Below are 20111 nucleotides of genomic sequence, written 5' to 3' on the forward strand. Positions count from 1 at the left end.
TTTTACAAGATATTTTGAAATATAAAAAAAAAATTTGATTTATTTATTCTTTTTATCACCCTAGGTAATATTATAAATCACGCGAAACGGATTTGCAGATTTACTGAATTTAACAGTACTGTAATCTTGGTTATGAAGTCGGTAGTAATAACAATTTTTTTTTTTTCATTTTCTTCATATTTATCCACTTGCAATATATTTTCTATTCAAAAAAATCAATTTTTTTTTCAAAAATAATAAATATTTATCATTAAAACATAAATGAAATCAACAACCTCTTTGTTTTTGTTTTTTTAATTTGAAGGGCAGCTGTTGAAAAGGCATTTACCCCTCCTTTATGAATTTATCACGTGCTTTTGTTTACAAATTTTATTGTGATCTTTGACCCATTTCTAAAAGCCATCTCACATTTTATCTACCTCAAAATCCCAACAACATGGAAAATTCCCAAACTTTTAGTGATGTATGTTTCAGTGCGAAGCATTTTATTGATAGTTTTTGTTTTATTGTTGCTTAATTGAAAATTCTTTATTTCATTCCTACATATTCACATTGTTATATGCATTTTTATTTAAAAAATATGTAGTTAATTACCATTTGGAGGTTGATAAAATAGAGATTGATCACATATACATGTTGGTGAACGTTTATTTTCCAGTGTTTTATTAAATTGCATGCATTGCTTATTCATTTCAGTAATTCATTTTCTTAATTGAATAAATAATTGAAATGTCATCAATTTCTTTCAACATAAATGATGCTTTATTGATATATAAGGGGCCGTTGAAGTATTACGTAAGCAAATTTTTAGCTATTTTTCACTCCCCCCCCCCTTGTCAGTAAAATTTCGTCATCAGTACTGCCTCTCTGAATCCTGACGCATATTGGTGTGATAAGAGACACACAATTTATTTTTTTAATGCAAAAAAAAATTTTTTTTTAATTGAAATTTCGGAAGAAAATACTTTTAAATGTTATTATAATCAATTTCTGTTAATTTCAATGTTATTTTAAGGCAATGAACGCAAAATTTATCTTTTATAAATTCATAGCGACCCACCCTCTATAAGCCATTTAATGATAAATCACATGAAGGTCTTTGGCTTGCAGACCAAATATGGTCCTGGGGGTTATCTGATGCCACCTGCCCACTTCAAACCTAATTTTATAAAAATGAACTAAGCGGCACATTTACGAATCTCTTAAGTGTCCCGTGGTACAATTCCAGAACATTTAAGCAGCCCGTGTATTTTCAGATCATCAGATCATTTAAATGACCCAGGACACGGTTCCAGAACACTTAAGCGATCCGTGACACATTTAAAGATCCTTTGAGTGACATGTGACATAGTTTTAGAGCACTTAATTGGCTCCCCCAGTGCGGTTCTACATCACTCAAATTACCCGCGGCACATTCTCAGATTATTTAAGTGATGTGTGGCACAGTTCCAGAGCACTTAAGCAGCCCGGACACATTTCCAGATCACTTGGATCCGTGAAATATTTAGAGATCACTAAAGTGGCTCTGTGTAGGGGGGGAATGTTACTTCAAGTGCTCACAAACTATCAAAAGGTTTTTCTCGTTTTTGACGCTCCGAGTAAGATGCCATTAAAAATATTTTATATTTTCATAAAGGGTGGTTGATGACTTAATCATTATCCAAACCCTGCCTCCCCCCTTGTCATCAAAAGTCAGCAAATCGGACCCCCCCCCCCATCCATGATGATGTAATACTTGAACGGCCCCCAAGTCTGATGATTGGACTGACTTTGTTGTATGAATTGAAACAATAAAACTACCTACCTATATTATAAGTAGGTAGTTTTATAAAGCGTAGCCATAAAGTTATTAAAAATATTGAGAGCAGTCGCGAATTTAGAGTTTGGGACATCGTCCCTCTCAGGGCCACAACTAGATGCTTGATCATCCGGGGCAAGCACGGATTTTGAGCCCCCTTGTAATGTTGGAGAGGTTTTAGAATGAAATTTGTGCCCAGGGCACGAGACACGCCTGCTCCCCCTAGTTGCGGCCCTGGTCCCTCTCAAGATCCACAAATAATATAAGAAAAATTTTATCACAAAAACTAGAACTTTGTCTGGTTTTAATTTATACAAAAAAAAATTGGCATGTTTTTAAGACAAAATTTTAATTGTTCTACTGGTGGACGTGTTTCAGCTCTACAATGGCGAGCCATCATCAGGACCTCGTGGTCAGAAATCACACAAATGAGTTGTGGAGGGGTGATGTTTATGTCTGGTCGTCTGGGACGACCAGACAAAGGCGAAAAAGTTCGCCTTTGTATTTGCTGAGGCCGAGTGGTCTTTAGATGAAAATTGGGGCGCCATCTGTTGCAAAGTATTAAAAATTCGGTCTCGACTGAGGTTAATAAAGCCAGGATGACCACACATAAACATCACCCTTCCATGACTCATTTGTGGGATTTCTGACCAAGAGGTCCTGATGACAGCTCTCCATTGTAGAGCAGAAACGCGTCGACCAATTAAAATTTTATTTGTCTTAAAAACGTGTCAATTTTTTTCTGTAAATAAGAAAACTTTGCCTGTCCCATAAAATATGTGACAAACCTACACAATAAACTGCCCCTGCTAACCCTCTACCCTGGATCCGTGCCGGATTTAGAGGGCTTAAGACTAGTGTTTCAATAGATATGAAGATTATGTAAAATGATGGAAGGAGGGGGACTGGGCCTAATAAAAGTTTACACCTATTAAAATAGTCTTTTCAAAGAAGTGGCTACCGCAGGCCCAAATTGAATAGGGTGTTATGCAGGCATTTGTGTCATTAAGCCTTGTTGAGTTCAAGTTTTAAGGCACTCTCATTACCCCTACTGTGATTCCCGATACAGCGATACCTCAACCCGATACAGCTAAACAAGATTCATTGCAGAATCATGTTCATTAGCTGAAATTTTTGTATGCCAAAACGTTATTTCCCATGGGTTTGTATAGAAAATCGTTTGATTCGTTCCAGGTTTTACCCAAAATTTAAATACAATTTTTAAAACACCAAATAACGATATAAAAAACAACAAAAGCTGGCTGAAGGGTAAAATGAACAGCTTCAAAATTCTACAGAAGATTAGAGATGCAATTAGAGATTAGAGATGAAGATTAGAGAATCTACAGAAGATTAGAGATGCAAAAGGTCTTTTTATTTTCCATTACACTATTTACATAAACAACACCAACTTTGGTTTGCAATAAAGCTTGTGTTGACACAACTCAATCGAGTTTGATGGTGTCCCATCCACTTGTGATTTGGTCAACTCATTTTTGAATGTGATGCATGCAGATAGAAAAAACAACTCCTAGAATGTCCAGACCGTTCAGTTTGATGCTCAGAGTCTGCGCTGAAAGAAAACACAGGCTCCTTTTTCGAATGCATTTTTTATTGGCTGAATCGTTAATTTTACATGAAAAGATTCAAAAATTTTCAGAAAGAAAAATGTAGGTATATATACAGTTTGAAAATTATTATGAGGGTGGAGTTAATCGACTCAAATAAAAGGTAATTTTGATGTCATGATTGGTGCCAAAATCAGCTCATGACGTGTCTATTTTATGTTAGCTCGTGCATCCATATCAATGAAAATGTTTGTTAGCCAAATCCATATTCATTAATCAAAATGTTCACTAGCCGAGGTGTCACTGTATAATGTTCACCTTTTCATTAGGTTTTTGACTATACCAATATATCACCCTCCCTGGTGCTTCTGCAGGTACTTTTCCATACCAGATAATCCTTTTCATTTTGTTTTCTTTGCTAAGCTTTCATTGTTTTTTTTCTATTATGATTTTGCTGTGTTACGTTTTTATGGCTGATTGTGTTGATTTATTGTTTTTTGATGATTAACCAACGCTGGACATCCAACGAGTTTCAGGTATCAAGAAGTACCGCCAGACATTGTACCAACTGTGGTAGCTGTTCCCCCCCCCCCCCATATGTCAGCTACTTTATTTAAAAAAACTCCAGGTGTCCAAAAGCACTGTTAGACAGTGTACCAGTAGTGGTACTTTCTGGTCCCCTTTATGCCAGCTCCTTTATTTTTGAAAGCTATCCAGGTGCCTTGAATGTAACAGTCTGCTTACTCTGTATTAACTTATGTTACAGAGTTATAAAAAGTATGCTTTGTTCTTCTAATGACTTTCATTTATAAACAATGATCAAACTTGGTTTTTTTTTAAGGTGAAAGGGCACAATGATTACCATTCTTAAGTTATCAATGACAAAATAAGTAAAAAATACATCTATTTTAATTTTGGTGCATTTTCTTTTAGTTTGAAAGAGATGGTTTTGTGATAGTTAAGAATTTCCTGTCAGACATAGATATCAAAGAGCTTACAGAAGAATGTGTAAATATTATTAATGACATGGATGTTTCAGAGAATTGTTCGGTATTTCAAACAGGTAAAAACCAGGTATGATTTCTTGACTGATTTGTTCAGGAATTTGATTCAGATATGTACTTGAAATCAGAGATGAAATAAAGCTTTTAATTCCATCTCCAATTTGATTATTAATAGAATAGCCCCTCATTATAACACATATATTTTGGAGTAATATTTCATTTCTCATCAATCTTGATAATAATATTTGTTTTTATGTTTAGATTGGAGATGAATATTTCTTGAAGTCTGGGGATAAAATATCTTTTTTTTTCGAAAAGGATGCGATGAACAGCGAAGGTTAGTAGAAGAAGTTAAAACATATTATCAGAGTTTATATTCCTATACGTTTAATTGATAGCCATATTATAATGCTAGTTTTATAATGCCATTTATTTTCATTAATTGCAATCATTCAAGTACACTTGCTTTTGTGCTTGCTATCAGCTTCATGTTTGATGCCACAATATTATGATTATAGTTTGAAATTGAACTATTTGTGTTGTTGTATAACTGAAGACAGGTGCTTGTTTTCATGTGCATTGCCAATGACCAAGCTAGACATTTTATGTTGCTATCATATTGGAAAAAGTGGGGAGGGAAGGATCAAACATAACATGTTTATTTCTCTTTTTATAACGTATTGGTCCTTGTGATGTGTATTAACTTGGTTTCTCTCGTATGTATCAACTGATACCTCGAACTACAAGTGTCTTGATTTTTTTGTAATCCTAGTTACAAGCTAGAAATATTTGCAAAAAATTCACCCACCATACAAGTGTGAAGCATACAAGACATGAAATGGAAGTGTTTAAACTGAGAAATCGACTCACAAAATGCTCGTGGTTAAAAATAAAATTGTGGTCTGTCATCAAAGTAGATTTAATTTACAGTTTAATTTGAGTGAGGAATGAGAATAATTGTCAGTAATAATTATATGATTCTTAATTAATTTGTATTTCAATTCAAAATGAAATCATGGTGTTCAGCGAATTCCATTACAGATTTTTTTCTTTTCCAGCTACCGAAAAATACAGTATTTTTCTGCCTTTAACCTATGACAGCATGTAATCTGCATATGCAAATTTCTTAATGTCATCATTAATGAAATCTAGATGAAGAAAGCAGTTGTTGGTCACATTTTTGTAGAAAACATGTAATTATTCTACTTGTGAAGGGTTGAGAATCAAATTGGTCTCTCACTCTTTTCCAAAAAATGACTTAACACCACGTACAGTCAGGTGATCATATTTCTATTAGGTTCAAAAGTGGTCACAATTCTAGTTCCATTTGATTTCAACAGGTAGTACCTCTTAATTTGTTTACTTAATGAAACCTAGAAATCTTTAAAGTTAATGTGGTCCAAGTCAGATTTAGGCAAAGTTGATACTAAGGATTGTTATAAAAATCCAACCATGCCAGAGAAAAGGTATCTGACTGATGATGAATTATACAAGGCTTCAAGACATTTGCAAAATTAGAACAAGTACAAACAAGCTGTTAGAGTTAGAAATTGAACATAAAGTTCACCTAGCCAAAGCTAGATCTGCTTTAAAAACTGATGCAGAAATAATTAAAAAAATTTGTGAAAGAAATCATTTCAGAGTAGATGAAAATTCATATTTAATGTAGTAGTTTATGCAATAATAATATAGTAGGGTAAAATGAAGTAGTTTTACAGTAAATGAAAATTCTGAATTGATGGAAATCTTCAGTAACTTGGAGGGGGGGGGGCTGATTGATCTTGGACCCCCTTTGACCCACGCATCTCTAAACAGCTACAAACTCTATTCTTGGGCTCTGCCCTCACGTGCATAAAGTCACATCACTTGATATTATCATTAGGCTCAAAAGACGTAGCACATAATCTTAAAGATCAGGTATTAGCAATCAGTATTGTTCTCCAAAAAGCACTCTCATTTTCAAAACTTTGTTTCCGATTTTTATTATTGTCGTAACATGTACTATTACAATTTAGGTGTGCATGACCTTGCCACTGGCCAAGCTGTTATGTACATTTGGGATGAATGTATGACATCAAGAGGTTGCCGGGAAATTGCCTCTTGTATTGCCAAACACATTACCTTGCATGCGACTACTCATAATCACATTGTAATATACAGAGTGATGCATGTACGGGACAAAATAAGAATATAAAAGTTGTGTAACCTTTAATAAAACTAGTACAAACCAGCACTTGTGCAGATGTTTTGGAGAAAAAGTTCATGGTTTCCTGGATATCCATATTGTTCCGGAACAATTTCCACAAGACTTCGAGATTGCAAAACAAAAAGCGGTTTGACGGACAAACACAGATTTATTTACAGAACAGCAATTTACAAGCTAATCAGAGAGCTAACAACTTTCCGCAAAGTTCAATCACAACTGACTTTTCATCTAAATCCCTCTCTATTCGAGGCTAGTCTTATTTATAGCCCTGGTAGAAAATTCGAGAAAAAGAATATTCCACAAAATTCTATAGTACCAGGTTTGTGGCGCCACTGTCTGGATGGGCGTAACCTTCTGGAATGTTCTCACCAATCGCATCTTTTTCCGATAAACTGAAACCGGTATTCACTGCTGTTGCCAACAGAACATTGTGATATTTTTCTTGAAAGATCCTTTAAAAACGAGTCGCGTCATCTATCATCTGATGATTGCTATAATGCAGTGCTTCTCAACCTATGTGCCGCGGATGACATTTCACATAGGTTTAAATAAGAAAAATGGGTCAGCATAACAAAATTAGTGGTATGTCAAATTTTTTCGGATTATTTTAGTGGTCCTTAAGCTCGGAGAGGTTGAGAAATGCTGGTATAATGCTATGGCGTCTGCAAGGAAGAAGAATAAATTTATTGTAGTTAAGATGGAAGCTGAGGGATTTTTTTCGACAGAACCACCGGAAAAAACTATTGTCAAAAGATCCAAAAATATAGATAAAGAAGCTATTCGTTGGATTCTATATGAAAAGGATAAGCCATTTCAGATCATGTACAAGACTAAGCAGACAGACATTTAGAAACCTTGGATGTATGACCAAAGGTCACCCTATAATGTGACTTCTTGAGCCAGAACTACTTTACAAAGAGCCACACATCATAAATGCACTGAAGAAATGAGACATGCTTTTTTGTTAAAGTACATTCCTCTTCTATCTACTATCAATATTTTAAGAACGTAAAAAGTTCCAACACTGCAGAAGATGTTAATTCCCTTCCCTTCAAGATGAAGAAGAGGAATTTATTGCAGATGAATGAAATAAGATAATTTTTATTCCTGAAGAACAATAACTATTTTTTACTGTAATAAATCGACAAAGAACTTAGTTTTGTAACATTTTGCAAACATGTTATTGTTTTTTACTCAACAATTCATCAGTTTTGTTTAATATCCAAGTGTTCTAAGTTACTTATTCCTGAAAATTTTCTCCTATTACCATAGATACAACTCTTGTGTACCAATGCAATAAGTTACATTGGTTCTTACTCTAAATTGCTTTACAAGCAAAACAGCATTTCAAGGAAAACTGATTTATTTTTTGGGCGCTTTCAAGGAAAGAACACTTTGTTAGGAAAAGTTGCACTTCAGTGACTTAAACCACTTTGATTTTCAACCCCTCATGTCATCTGTTTTCTTTGAAAAACTCTTTTTTTAAGCTATTCCTTAAAATACTTATTTTTATTTCAACTTATCAAAGTAAAAAAGCTGCAGATAATGTGCTGTGGTCTATAATCCATTAAATTTTTTTTTGTAACTTTTTGTTTGTAATTTGTCAAGTATTTTTGAGCCGCTGGTTTTCAGTACACACATCCATAGATTTTAAACTTTTAGTCTTGAGTACGAACCAAATGTTCACATAAAATGTGTCTCCACAGAGCAGGCAACCCACAATACTTACATAAACACGTACATTCAGACATTTATGTTATTTTATATCTCCTTCAATTATGTGATGAAAAAATTAATTCAGCTGTGAATTTTTTAATTTTCATGCTTTAATTTGTCCAAATAATTATATTTCCCAATATTTTTTACAATATAAACAGGAAAACTGGTTGTTGATAAATCAACGGCATTGAATAAAATTGGACATGGTGAGTTTTGAGTATGAATTATAGTTTTTCTTACTTTTTGTTTTTAATTAAGTTATAGCATCTATATTCCATAGATCAAGTAAGTTATATACCATGTTTCATTGGTAACAAATAATATAATTCCGTTATATGCGTTCAATGCTTTTGTCTTGTTTGAAAGTGCCTAGTGATGGAGTCTTTGACCTTTTAGACATTGCAATACTTCCAACTTCCCATTAAGCCTTCAGGTCACCAAGTTCCTGCAACGGGCCCCCCAAAACAATAGTTTTCATGGGTACCATCTATAGTGAATTTACAGTGTAGAAAAGAACAAAAAATTACATTAAGAATTGTCAAGGAAAAAGTGACACAGAAAAACATGTGAAAGGCCTTAAAAAAATAGTTAAATTTGTTAGAGGACCTGTTTCTCACATCGGCAAACAGAGCATGTTCCCAGGGCCTCGAAATTGGCTGCCTTTTGTATTATAGGTAACAGCCCCATGCCTCTGCCTCAAAGGGCCCCTAAAATTTGCATTTGCAAAAAAGCCCAAAGTTATGAACAGACCTTGAAATTTGTAAATCATGTGGTTTTTATGTGTGTAATTTTGCATCAATACTCATGCTTTGATTTTTTTTTTTTTCTATCTTTTCTCCAGCTTTACATTGGCTTAACCCTGTTTTTAGAAAGATCACCTTCAGTCAAAAAGTGAAGGTATGACTCAAAATTTTCATTTTTGCATCGTACATGGGAGAAATGAAATTTCTTTTTATAAAATTAATTGAAAATATGGTACTAAAATCTAGAGAGTATAAATCGAAAGTCGGTTGAGGACACATCTGGGATTTTATTTCTTTTGTGAGCTTAATATTGATGGTTTAAAATTATGGTTTATATATCTGCAGGTTTTTGTAGTGTTGGCTCTGTGTTGAGCCATGTTTCGACAAATATGATCATATTTGAAATTTTTTTTGATTGCACATATTAGCTGTGGATATTTTCATAGTATTTTATTACACAACTGAATAAAAAATAAAATTTTCCTTTCATATCAGTGAAAGCTTATATTAAATTTGGTTGATAACTTTGTGAGAGATATTAAAAATTTCTTGAATAAGTGCATTTATTGGGTTTAAAAACAATCCAGAATAAAACAAGTCACATAGGTAAATTCACTCAACAACCGGGTTTATAGTAGAAGAGTTTTCTTCTAATTAGTTATGTGTAATTTTTTTTGCCAGTTATCAATTTTTTTTAAAATATTGAAAACTGTCCAAATTCAGGATATTTTTATGGAGCTTGGACTCAAAAATCCTGTTGTTACCCAAAGCATGTACATTTTTAAGGTAAGCACTTTTTGTTCTTTGGAAGAAAAAAATCTTGACACAGCGTAATTTATAATACTGAATATGTTGAGAGGTATTCCGTATTATAAAATTACACTGTGTCTCAACATTATTTATAAGAGGAAAAATTTTATTCTTCTTGAAAAATGTTTGTTATATTTCTTGAAGTCGAATATGCACCATCTTAATGCATGGCACATAGACTTCCCACCTGACCTGGCATAGCACAGGGCCCTTCAAGTGCATAGTGGGGGAGGCCCTCATAATAATGAGATCTCATTAAGACTTTTTATATTAAGCATTAAATTGGTAAGCAATCATTTACAGTCAAATTTGGGGGGGGGGGACCTCGATGCTCTTAAGATGGACCTGTGTCTAATGAATACTGTTGCAAGATTACAAAAATATAAAAAATAAGATATGTGGATTCAGATATCAGGACCAGTTTGATCCTTTTCTGTGCTATGCCAAATTCCATCAGACATATATCTTTTTTGTGTTTGCTGCTCCAAAGTTTGGATCTCTTTGACCCCCTTTAATTGGTTTATGTAACTTGAAATAATTAAAGATAGTGATTTGTTTGAATTCACTTCTTTTTTCCTCTGCTGAGCAACTGGGTGCTAATTGTAGTTGTGTCCATAAATGTCCTTAAGATGGCACCCATAGAGTGTTGAAACATGTTATCATTACATGGGTTATTTATCTTTGTCATTTGCCTCTAACATTGATTTCTTCTTTGTTATGTTAGTATCAAAAGGTTTGCATTTACTAATAGGTCAGTGCCCTAAAAAATCTACCTCAATCAAGTGTCTCTATTTATGCATGGATTTATTTTTTTCTTAATGAATCATTGATGTGTCGAAAGAGCATTATAAGTGTTTTAAATTATTTTTTTTCTACTCACTTTAGTTGTTTGCATACAAGTTTTTCATTCTTTTTTCATTTATTTTTCAGCATCCAAACATCGGCGGAGAAGGTAATTGTTGATACAGATATTCTTTTTTTCAAACTGTTATAAGGTCGATAACAGGGGCGGCTTAAGTAAGGGTGCAGGTGGTGCACTGTACCCTGGAAGCAGATTGAAAGGGATGGCAGCTTAGGTACCAAAGTATTCAAAAAATACTTAATAATAAAAATGGACGTGATATCGCACTTTTGGGCCATATGTTGATGCCAAAGATGTCGAGAAATTTGGGGCAAACAGACAGGACCTAGAAGGCAAAAACCAGACAGACATACCAGAAACAAAAATGTATTCTATCAAAAGGGGGGAAGTATGTATTTTTGATGCCTCACCCAGTAACTCTTTCAAAATGGTCAAATAAAGGCAAAGGAAGAATTCAGATTTTCACTTATCTAGTGTCCCTGGAGCACCACAAATACATTTTGAAATAAATTTCTTATCTTAAAAATGGCCTCATTATACTTCCTCTTTATGTGATAAGCATAAGGAATGATAGCTCATTAAGAAGTGTTTTATGAATTTTATTATGTGGCATAATTGATAACATTAAATACAGTAATGCTAGACCAAAAAGCAGGCTGTATGGGCACAGATTGCAATTGATTGATTGATTTTTCTCAAAAACAGAGTCCCCTAGGCTAAAGCTCTGTAAGCCTCTTGCCAGGGTCGTCTTTACGGGCAGCATAAAATGCTTTGCACCTGGGAGATGGGAAAGCTTGAGATGCCCTGGTTGATAATTTCAGAAGTCTAGATTTATGAATAAAGAAAAGGGTTATATGCATACTTATCAAAACCTATCACATATCTGTGGAATTGCTACATCTAAGAAAATATTTTATTTATTGTTAAATTGGTTTTTTTTAATACAAATGAGCTTGATAATGATCAATAAATTTTTCATTGTAAAAGTATTTTATTAGTTTAATGATAGATAGATGAAGACTAAATATCACCCCCCCCCCCCGGGTTGAGTGGTTTAGGATGACTTCCTGCATATAAATTTAATCATAAAAAACCATTTCTAAGATGTTCAATTTTAATTATAATGAATTCAACTTCAAAGTTTGAATGAAAAATTCAGCAAGCTCTCTGATATTTTCAGTAGATCCAGGTAGTTCAAATAAATGCATCACAAAGTAATGTGTGATTTAAAAAAAGTTATTCAAGACTGCTTTTTTTATGTTTCAATTCACAATAATCCGTGTAATTTGGACAGGACATCACAATGTGTTTTAAATGTATACAAGACAAAAAGGAAGAGTCGCAGAGATCCAGTTGCTATCTCAAAAGTAAACAGACTTAAGCCATACCTTTCAAATCTTGTATGGTGCAAAACTGTGAAGATTTAGTCCTGGCTATCATGTCATAGGATAGAATATAAGAAAAACAAAAGCCAGATGGATTTGTTTATTATTTCCCGAGTAACCCAATGATTTGTATTGTGCACCCACCTTTATAGTTTGCATGAAACCCTTGATGATGATAGAACTATTCCACAGAACAAAAGTTAACATGATTTTTTTTATGACATATGCATTTCTGTTGCACCTTGATGAAAAATTGCACTGTGAAAACTCTTGCAGATTCTTGGTTAAAAACCTATGATCTATAATAAGTATCATTTTTTTTCAAGTTGTTCCTCATCAAGATTCCACCTTCTTATATACTGATCCTCCAAGTGCCATAGGACTTTGGTTTCCTCTGGTTGATGTAACAAAAGAAAATGGCTGTTTATGGTTCATTCCAGGATCACATAATGGTTTGGATAATTTTTTGCTATATGTCCGATTCATTGTATGATTTTGATACTTATTGAAATATGATGCTCTAGTTATTGAAAGCCTATCCTTCTTTGATCATTTTTGTCGCACCATGGTCATTTTCTGCACACGAGGACTAATTAGACCAGGACCTACAATTTATTGCAGATTCTGAACAGCAGACTTGTTTTCTATACTCATCGAGAGTGCGCTAACCCCTCGCTGGGGGACTTCCTGTGGTAGCATTTTTTCTGTGGTCATGTCACCGTTTCTGTTGTACCCCTGTGTCAGGAAAGTTTTTTGACAAGAACATACCGGGTATCAAACTCGCGACACCTCTTAACATCCTTTGGTACTTTAGGCGAGTTTCTTATTGACTTGGGCTACTGCGCCTATCCTTCTTTGAAGGAGATAATAAAAATTCTTTAAATTTCTGGATTTTATTTGAAACCATAATTTTAATAGTCCATCTAACTTTCCATTACAGAACAAAAGAGAGCTTATGATATGCACAGTCAAACTTTCTTTAAATAAAGTTCAAGGGATAGAAAAAATTTCTTCTTATATCCAAGGATGTGGCTGCAAGATCATGCTGCACCAATTTGCTGTATCTGATCTAATAAAAGAACATCCTATTAGATGGAACTGAAAATTCCATTCATTATGATCGGATTTGCTATCAGAGTTCAACTGAAATATAACAAATTTTTGGTCATAAGCTAGCTTCTAGGAACCTACTACACTTAGTCTGAAAAGAATTAGCATAAATTTAAAGAGTTTGTGATGGCGACATTAATTTTTGTTCTAAGTGGTAGTTAATATGCCTAATAACAGTTATTACAGTTATTAGATATGCTTGTCCTTGGAACTAATTTTATATTAGTAAGTTTTTGATTTTAAAAAATGTTTAAAGACAAATATGCAAAGAAAATTATTAACCAGGTGCATTTCAGCTTTCCTAGCAGCCGTTATCAAAGGTATAACTAAGGTAACATAATTGACTCTCTCAAACGTCTTTCTTTAAAACTGAGCACAGCTCTGTACTTCCATTTACTACCGATTGAGTTGTGCCAGAAGTGTGTGTGAGTACCTAAAAGTCTGAGTGCGTATGTAGTGTTGCGTGTGAATTTTTAGTGCTGCAATCTATATTTCAAAGTGTAATTATTGAATATTTGTACCATTTTAGGTCTGTTACCCTATGTGACTAGACTTTTTAATGGGAAGCTTGGCCCACATTCTCACCTTGAAGTTGGGAACCACAAAAAACCAACTTCAGCCACCCACCATTGTGATGCCAGTAGTGTTTGAACTTGTGTGATGCAAGTCCATCACTATGACCACTCAACCACCCCAGCAGCAAAATCTCAAACTTCTAAAACAACAAAACGTCTATTACTTTCCTAGTATTACGTCAGAGTTAACCATAGTCCCAATCATTTAATTTGATAGTTTGAATTTGGCTGTCCACCTGGTGACCCTGAAGCTGGTGCAGACATTTCCTGGAAAATAGTCAGCCCTGGCATTAGGCAAAGTGCAATATATATATTTTTATTCAACTCATTTTATAGTTAGTGTGCTGTGCCCATCAAAAATTTAGCACCTGCTGAGAGAGTGTGACTCTTTTTTTTCTAAGCCTAATATATCAAGAAAATAGACCTTTTCTGGATATTATGCCTAGGTGAACTCAGAAAGTAAAGTCATGTGGTCTTTGCAGAGAATCGAACCAAAGTTTTCTTGCCTGGTTTGAAAGAGGACCTGCAATCGATTGGTCATAGTGATGAACTCGCATTGTGAAGACCTGGGCTCGAACCCCCACCGTTGCCACAGTGGTTATTGACTGAAGGTGGTTTTCTGTGGTTCCCAACTTCGAGGCGCAAATATGGGCCGATTTCCCGTTAGAGAGTCTCGCCACAGAGACCAACAGGCCTACAATGATAACACTTCACTCACGCTTAGAAAAACTGATTGCAGCACTATACATAACAGGCGTTACACAGAAACAAACTTAACTTCAGGTTCCCCTACACGCACACTCCAACATGTACCAATTCGTTAGAAGTTCCATAGATAAATATGAGCGAGGTGCATGTGTGGTTTAGTAGTAGTTGATCCCGGCTGGATTAAAACCCCAATATCGCCATAGTGGTGATCCGCTAAAGTGGTTTTTCTGTAGTTTCCAACTTCGAGACGCTAATGTGAGAATAAGACGAGAATAGATGCTAATTCCCCCCATTAAAAAGTCTCATCACAAAGGCCTACAATGATAAAATCTTCAATCACTACACTTCACTCATGGTTAGAAAAGTTGATGGCTGCACTATACATAACAAGCATTACACAGAAACAAACTTAACTTCAGGTTCTCTACACCAGTGTTTCTCAACCACCGGGCCACGGCCAGGCCCGTCATTTAGGGGGGGGGGCAGGGGGGCTATTGCCCCCCCCTGGCTTTCAAAAATACACTAAAAATCGTGTATATATATATATATACATACATTGAGTACATGTGCTTTGCCCCCCCCCCCCCCGGAAAATGATGGCCCAGTACCAGACCCTAACACTAGTCAAACTGGGCCGTGAGTGATTCGCTGCTTAATTTTTTCCATTAATTTCTCATTAGTTGTGTGTATGATCGGGACTTTCAATTGTGCAATAGAGATTTACCGGATCGCAGGCTTTCAAAGATTGAGAACCACTGCCCTACACGCACACTCCAACATGTACCAATTCATTAGAAGTTCCGCAGAGGAATATGGACGAGGTGCATATCTGGTTTAGTATTAGTCAATTCCCGGTGAAGATCAGATCTTTCAGAGTTCACCTCGGGCATAATATCCAGAAAATGTCTATTTCCTATCATCCTATACCTCAAAGACTTGCTCTGTCTATTCTTATACTTATTACAGTAGAGAACCTTATGCTATTCTTAAGAGCTTGATTTTAATCACACCAATAAAATTTGTATTTCACTGAGAATCAATGTTATGAGTTAATGGAATTGGTGCTTCATGAGTAGTTTCATAATTTTTTTTAAATTTTTACCTAGGTCCTATTCATCAGAGATTCATAAGAAATCCATCTAAATCTCCTCTACTCATTCTAACTGGTGAACTGCCACTGCAGCCAGAGGAAAAATATATTCCAGTCGAGGTCAAAGCAGGTGAATATAATTTTGAACAAAAATAATTTTTAGTTTAAAACTAAATGAGAGTTATAATGTCTGGATCAGTATTCTTCGATATTTTTCCAACAGGTGAAATCAGGTGAACAACTTCACAAATGAGTGGAAACGGAAATCATAATTTGTGGACCAATGAAAAATGTATATATATACACAAAAAATAATTTGTATACCTGCTGTTGGCCAATGCTGTTGGCCAAGACAGATATCAAAAAGAAATACAGTATTTTATTTGTAAGTCCCTAAAATTAAAAAAAAAATCAAATCTCTCAAGATTGTCAAGTATTTTGACAGCTGCTGCTTCTGTGAAAGTTTTATATGCGTGGCTGCAGCATTGTTTTTATACAAATACGAAGGCCACAACAGGCAAATATCGAACGAGGTGGCTGAAAAAAGATGCCCATAAAAAATATGGATGTCAAATGTAACCAAAATACAGCAACCCAATATAAAAGCATATCACGAACGAAAAACGAATAATTAATTAATAACCTTTCCTTGCATCCACAGAGTGCTTCAAATTTAGTTTTTTCCCCTCGAAATATAGATTGGAACAACCTTCCATCAAATACTATAGATTGTACTTCAATTTCGATTTTTTTTATGTAGTATCAGTCGTTTCCCATGTCAATTTCCATCATCGCATTCTCTTGTATGGTCTTATTAAATAAAAAATAATACAATATACTACACATAGAAAGATTATGGTTGTCTAAGTATGGATAGCTTCACAATTTATCCCACTATTTTTATCTTCTTTTTTAATGTGTCAGTTATGCTAGAATTCACAACCCCCCCCCCCCCCCAAGGTAAGCTATTTCATTTATTGACAACCCCCTATTAGAGAAAAACTACCTGTGTGACACCACAACCTGGAATTGTCCTTTACTAAATGATGCTGGTGGCCCCTTGCCGAAGCAGTTGATTGACAGTGTATTAATAACTGGTCCATCCTATCCATCCCGTTGAAAAATTTAAACACTTCGATCCTATCCCCTGATACCTGCAATCTTCCAATGTGAACATATTGAATAAATGAACTCTTTCTTCATAGCTCAAGCCTTGTGTGCCAGCAAGAGCATGCGTAGCTCTTCTCTGCATCTCCGTCAACCAAGTCTATATCCTTCTGTAGGTATGGTCTCCAAAACCTTACAGCATACACCAGTCCAGGGTGGATACAAAGTACAAAGCACACTGTATTAACTTCTATTTTATTTCTCTGTTTTGTTTTTATTACTGACATGGTTGAACAAGTCTTTTCACACAAATAAGAAATTTCAATAGCTTCTTCTTACTTCACTTACTTACAGTGTGCCACCTCAATCATGTAGCGGCTGCATGTTTCACAGATAAGCAGAAAATTCCTGTAGAACAGCTGATGAAGTTGAAAAATTAACTTTCCTCATTTCCTCTTTTGTTTTAGCTAGCTATTTTACAGAGGCTTTGTTGGTTAATTTCAAATTATTTATACTTTTTTTAGAAACTTTTGATAACCCAAAATTTTAGGTACATGGAAGCCATAGATCTAATCATCTCCGTATCTCATGAAAAAAAAAAATGTTTGTACATGGCCTGAATCTTAAATTCAGTGTTTCCTGATTGTTTTACTATTTTAATGGCACAAGCTGTATCATCAGTAATGCACTTGTTTTGTGTGCACAGGTGATTGTGTTATTATTCATGGTTCTGTGATCCATAAGAGCGGCAGAAATGAATCTTTGCAATCTAGGCCAGTCTACACATTTCATGTGGTGGAAAAAGAAGCCAGATATAGTGAGAGTAATTGGTTTGTATCATTTTAAATAATGCTTTTTTTTTTTTGCTTTGTGAAGTCAGAAATCAGACTCAAAATGTTTTTTTCTAGACCAATTGCTCTATGTAGTCTTTCCCACTTTTGTAATTTTCCTTTCTCAGTAACAAGAAAAACGTAAAAATCAAACCAAGAGGACAAAATAACTTCCTATGTAAGAGTTTACTTTTGCTATTGATGAAGGAACTTCTCATAGTTCTGAAATTCTATATTTTTTCCTTCTTTTCAGCCATGAAATATTGATTACAGTAGACTCTTGCTATCCGGCACATATCAGAACAGGATGTGCCTGTTTATTAAAATCATCAGATTACCGGAAGTTAGTTGAATAAGCCTATTTGAATAATAAAGTAGATGCTGCATATTAGAATCATGGATAATGCTATCAATGGATACTTTATCATTTGGATATTGCTATGATTTTTGCAAAGCTCAGAACGAAGCAGCATCACACCATGGGAAAAAATTGTTTATAGTTATCAGGATTTGTTTGTTACAATTTTTTTTTCCTGGCAAGTTTTATTGTGCATTTGGGTGCTGAGGTTGGACCAGACTTTTGTGCCAGACCAATTATCGTTATCAACCTGCAAGACTATGTAGAAGGTCCATAGATATAATATAACATTTAATCTCATGTCTATGAGAAGGTCAGAAGGTGTACTCTTTCCTTATCGACAGTAGCTTCCATTCTCAGTTCACTTTTGTAATGTAAAAACAAAAGCCCCTTTCTTCAGTTCTTGGTCAGTTTCTTTCAGTAGGCCAGATTCACAGTTACTCGGCCGAAAGTCTTTGTCAGGGGATCCATGGAATGTTCCGTAAATTAAAAAAATTATCATAAAATTTGTAAAATCAATCAGACAGTTCCCATTCCAACTCCTTATAATGGCTGAATAATAATAAAGGAAGGATTTTAGCTTACAGTAAAAATATCCTGTTTTTATAACATTATGAAAAAGAAAATGACAGATCGAACATTTTACAACCAGCTGTGTGGAAAAGAAAGTTTTGTTCTAAGTTGTCTCGTTCGATTAAACTGGAGGTATGGTTATTGTATTTGCTCTTTGATTTCTTTTGGATACAGTTATTAGTCTGTTACTGTGATCAGAAACATGTCAGTCAGTTACGATGAGATCACATTAAGCAGCTTGCATTGATAAACTTCTGTGTCTAGCCATGCAAAGACATGTTTTCCTCTTCTATAGGCTTGAAGAAAAAATGCAGGATTACTGGGCAGGCCGGAGTAGCTCACGGCCGGATTATCGAGAGTCTACTGTGTATTGTTAGAAACTGATTTGTATGGAATAATTATTATATAATAAAATAAAATGAAACTTTATCCTTCTAGGTTACAGCCATCTGAGATACTGCCTTTTCCATCGATTTATTCAACAAGTATCTGAAGCTACAAAATTTATATTGAAAATTATAATGTCATTCCATCTACGCACAATCCAAAGACTGAAAACAAAATTTCTTGAGTCAAGTTCAGTGTAACTTCCCATTTAAAATATCCATAACCAATTGATAATTTACAGACACCTCCTACTGGAATTTAAACCCCCTCCCCTCTGCCCAGGGGCCCACACAGGATCAACCTTTGAACAGGTTACCATGCGTTTGGGAGTGGCACAATAAATGTCTTCCAGAGAATTTTCGGTCACTAACCTTTGAAAAGTATTTTAAATTATCAGAAATTGATTAAATGGTAGCATATAAGGAATAAATATTTTCTTTGATATTTTAATTATTTTACAGAGATGCTAAAAATATTTTTGATCATTTTGGAGGGGGGGAATGCAGGCCCACTGTGCCCCTCCCTGCTATGCTTCTGCAGACAGCCTCAAAACTAACAGACTTCTCTATCAGTCAAATATCTTGAAATTCAGAGCTCAGATCCCAAAGATACCAGATATTCTGCAATAGAAACTTGATTATGCAGGGCAGAACTGGGAATCAGGAGAGGCAAACATAATTTTATCATTTTACGCAAAATGCATAATCCAGCCCTAGGCTATTTATCTACAATTTTAAGAAGCAGAAGTATATAAAAGTTGTCATATTATAAGTGTTTTACATTTTGTGTATTATTAAGGCAATAAACATAGTTTTATATTTTGTCACCCGTTTGAAAAACTCTTTCCAACATGTGCACACACTTCTATGAATACCAAAACAGAACAGTCACCAGAAAATTTTCTCATGAATCAACTGTGGTAAAAATTAAACAATTATTATGTTATGCTTATATTATTATATTATTATGTTATGTTATTATACATGTTATTATCTTTAACATGTTATTATCTTTAACATGTTATTTCATCATCAGCTATATTGTCAAACTCTCATAGGATTAGCGAAATATATATTGATTCAATTTTTTGAATAAGGTGGATTTTAGATCTTGTGCAATCGGCCCTCAGTATTCGCAGTCTTTTTCCCAGTTTCCTGAAAAACACTTTTCAGTGATAATTCTAGTATTGAAACAAGATATAAATTGCAAGTACCAAATAAACGGTTTAAAAAACCCTTCTAAAGGTTTTTCTGATTCTTCTGGAAATGTTTCTAGAAG

General features: G+C 34.5%; 1 protein-coding gene across 2 annotated transcripts; it reads left to right on the plus strand.

The window, feature by feature from the left end:
• The first annotated feature begins 339 nt into the window (after positions 1-339).
• On the plus strand, positions 340-19659 carry Phyhd1 (Phytanoyl-CoA dioxygenase domain containing 1). Of its 2 annotated transcripts, none has more exons than XM_089234195.1 (11): positions 340-463; positions 4300-4440; positions 4632-4707; positions 8454-8501; positions 9137-9192; positions 9762-9824; positions 10779-10800; positions 12422-12547; positions 15595-15708; positions 17392-17515; positions 18885-19659. In XM_089234195.1, exons 1-11 carry the CDS (start codon positions 437-439, stop codon positions 18937-18939), a joined length of 852 nt encoding a protein of 283 aa, XP_089090321.1. In that variant the 5' UTR covers positions 340-436; the 3' UTR covers positions 18940-19659. The 2 variants fall into 2 exon arrangements, with proteins under 2 accessions (XP_089090321.1, XP_089090322.1); XM_089234196.1 differs by having other exon boundaries at positions 4300-4429.
• Positions 19660-20111: the final 452 nt, after the last annotated feature.

The sequence above is a fragment of the Pholcus phalangioides genome, unplaced genomic scaffold, assembly GCF_987345545.1.
Source record: "Pholcus phalangioides strain wild (caught in Gottingen) unplaced genomic scaffold, Ppha-v1.0 ptg000008l_1, whole genome shotgun sequence".
Classification (NCBI taxonomy): domain Eukaryota; kingdom Metazoa; phylum Arthropoda; class Arachnida; order Araneae; family Pholcidae; genus Pholcus; species Pholcus phalangioides.

Excerpts from the sequence above, each read along its gene's own strand:
- Phyhd1 (XM_089234195.1), top strand. The coding sequence starts at position 437 with ATGGAAAATTCCCAAACTTTTAGTGAT. Across the intron at positions 464-4,299 it reads ATTCCCAAACTTTTAGTGAT|TTTGAAAGAGATGGTTTTGT; the intron begins GTATGTTTCAGT and ends ATTTTCTTTTAG. Across the intron at positions 9,825-10,778 it reads AAAGCATGTACATTTTTAAG|CATCCAAACATCGGCGGAGA; the intron begins GTAAGCACTTTT and ends TTTATTTTTCAG.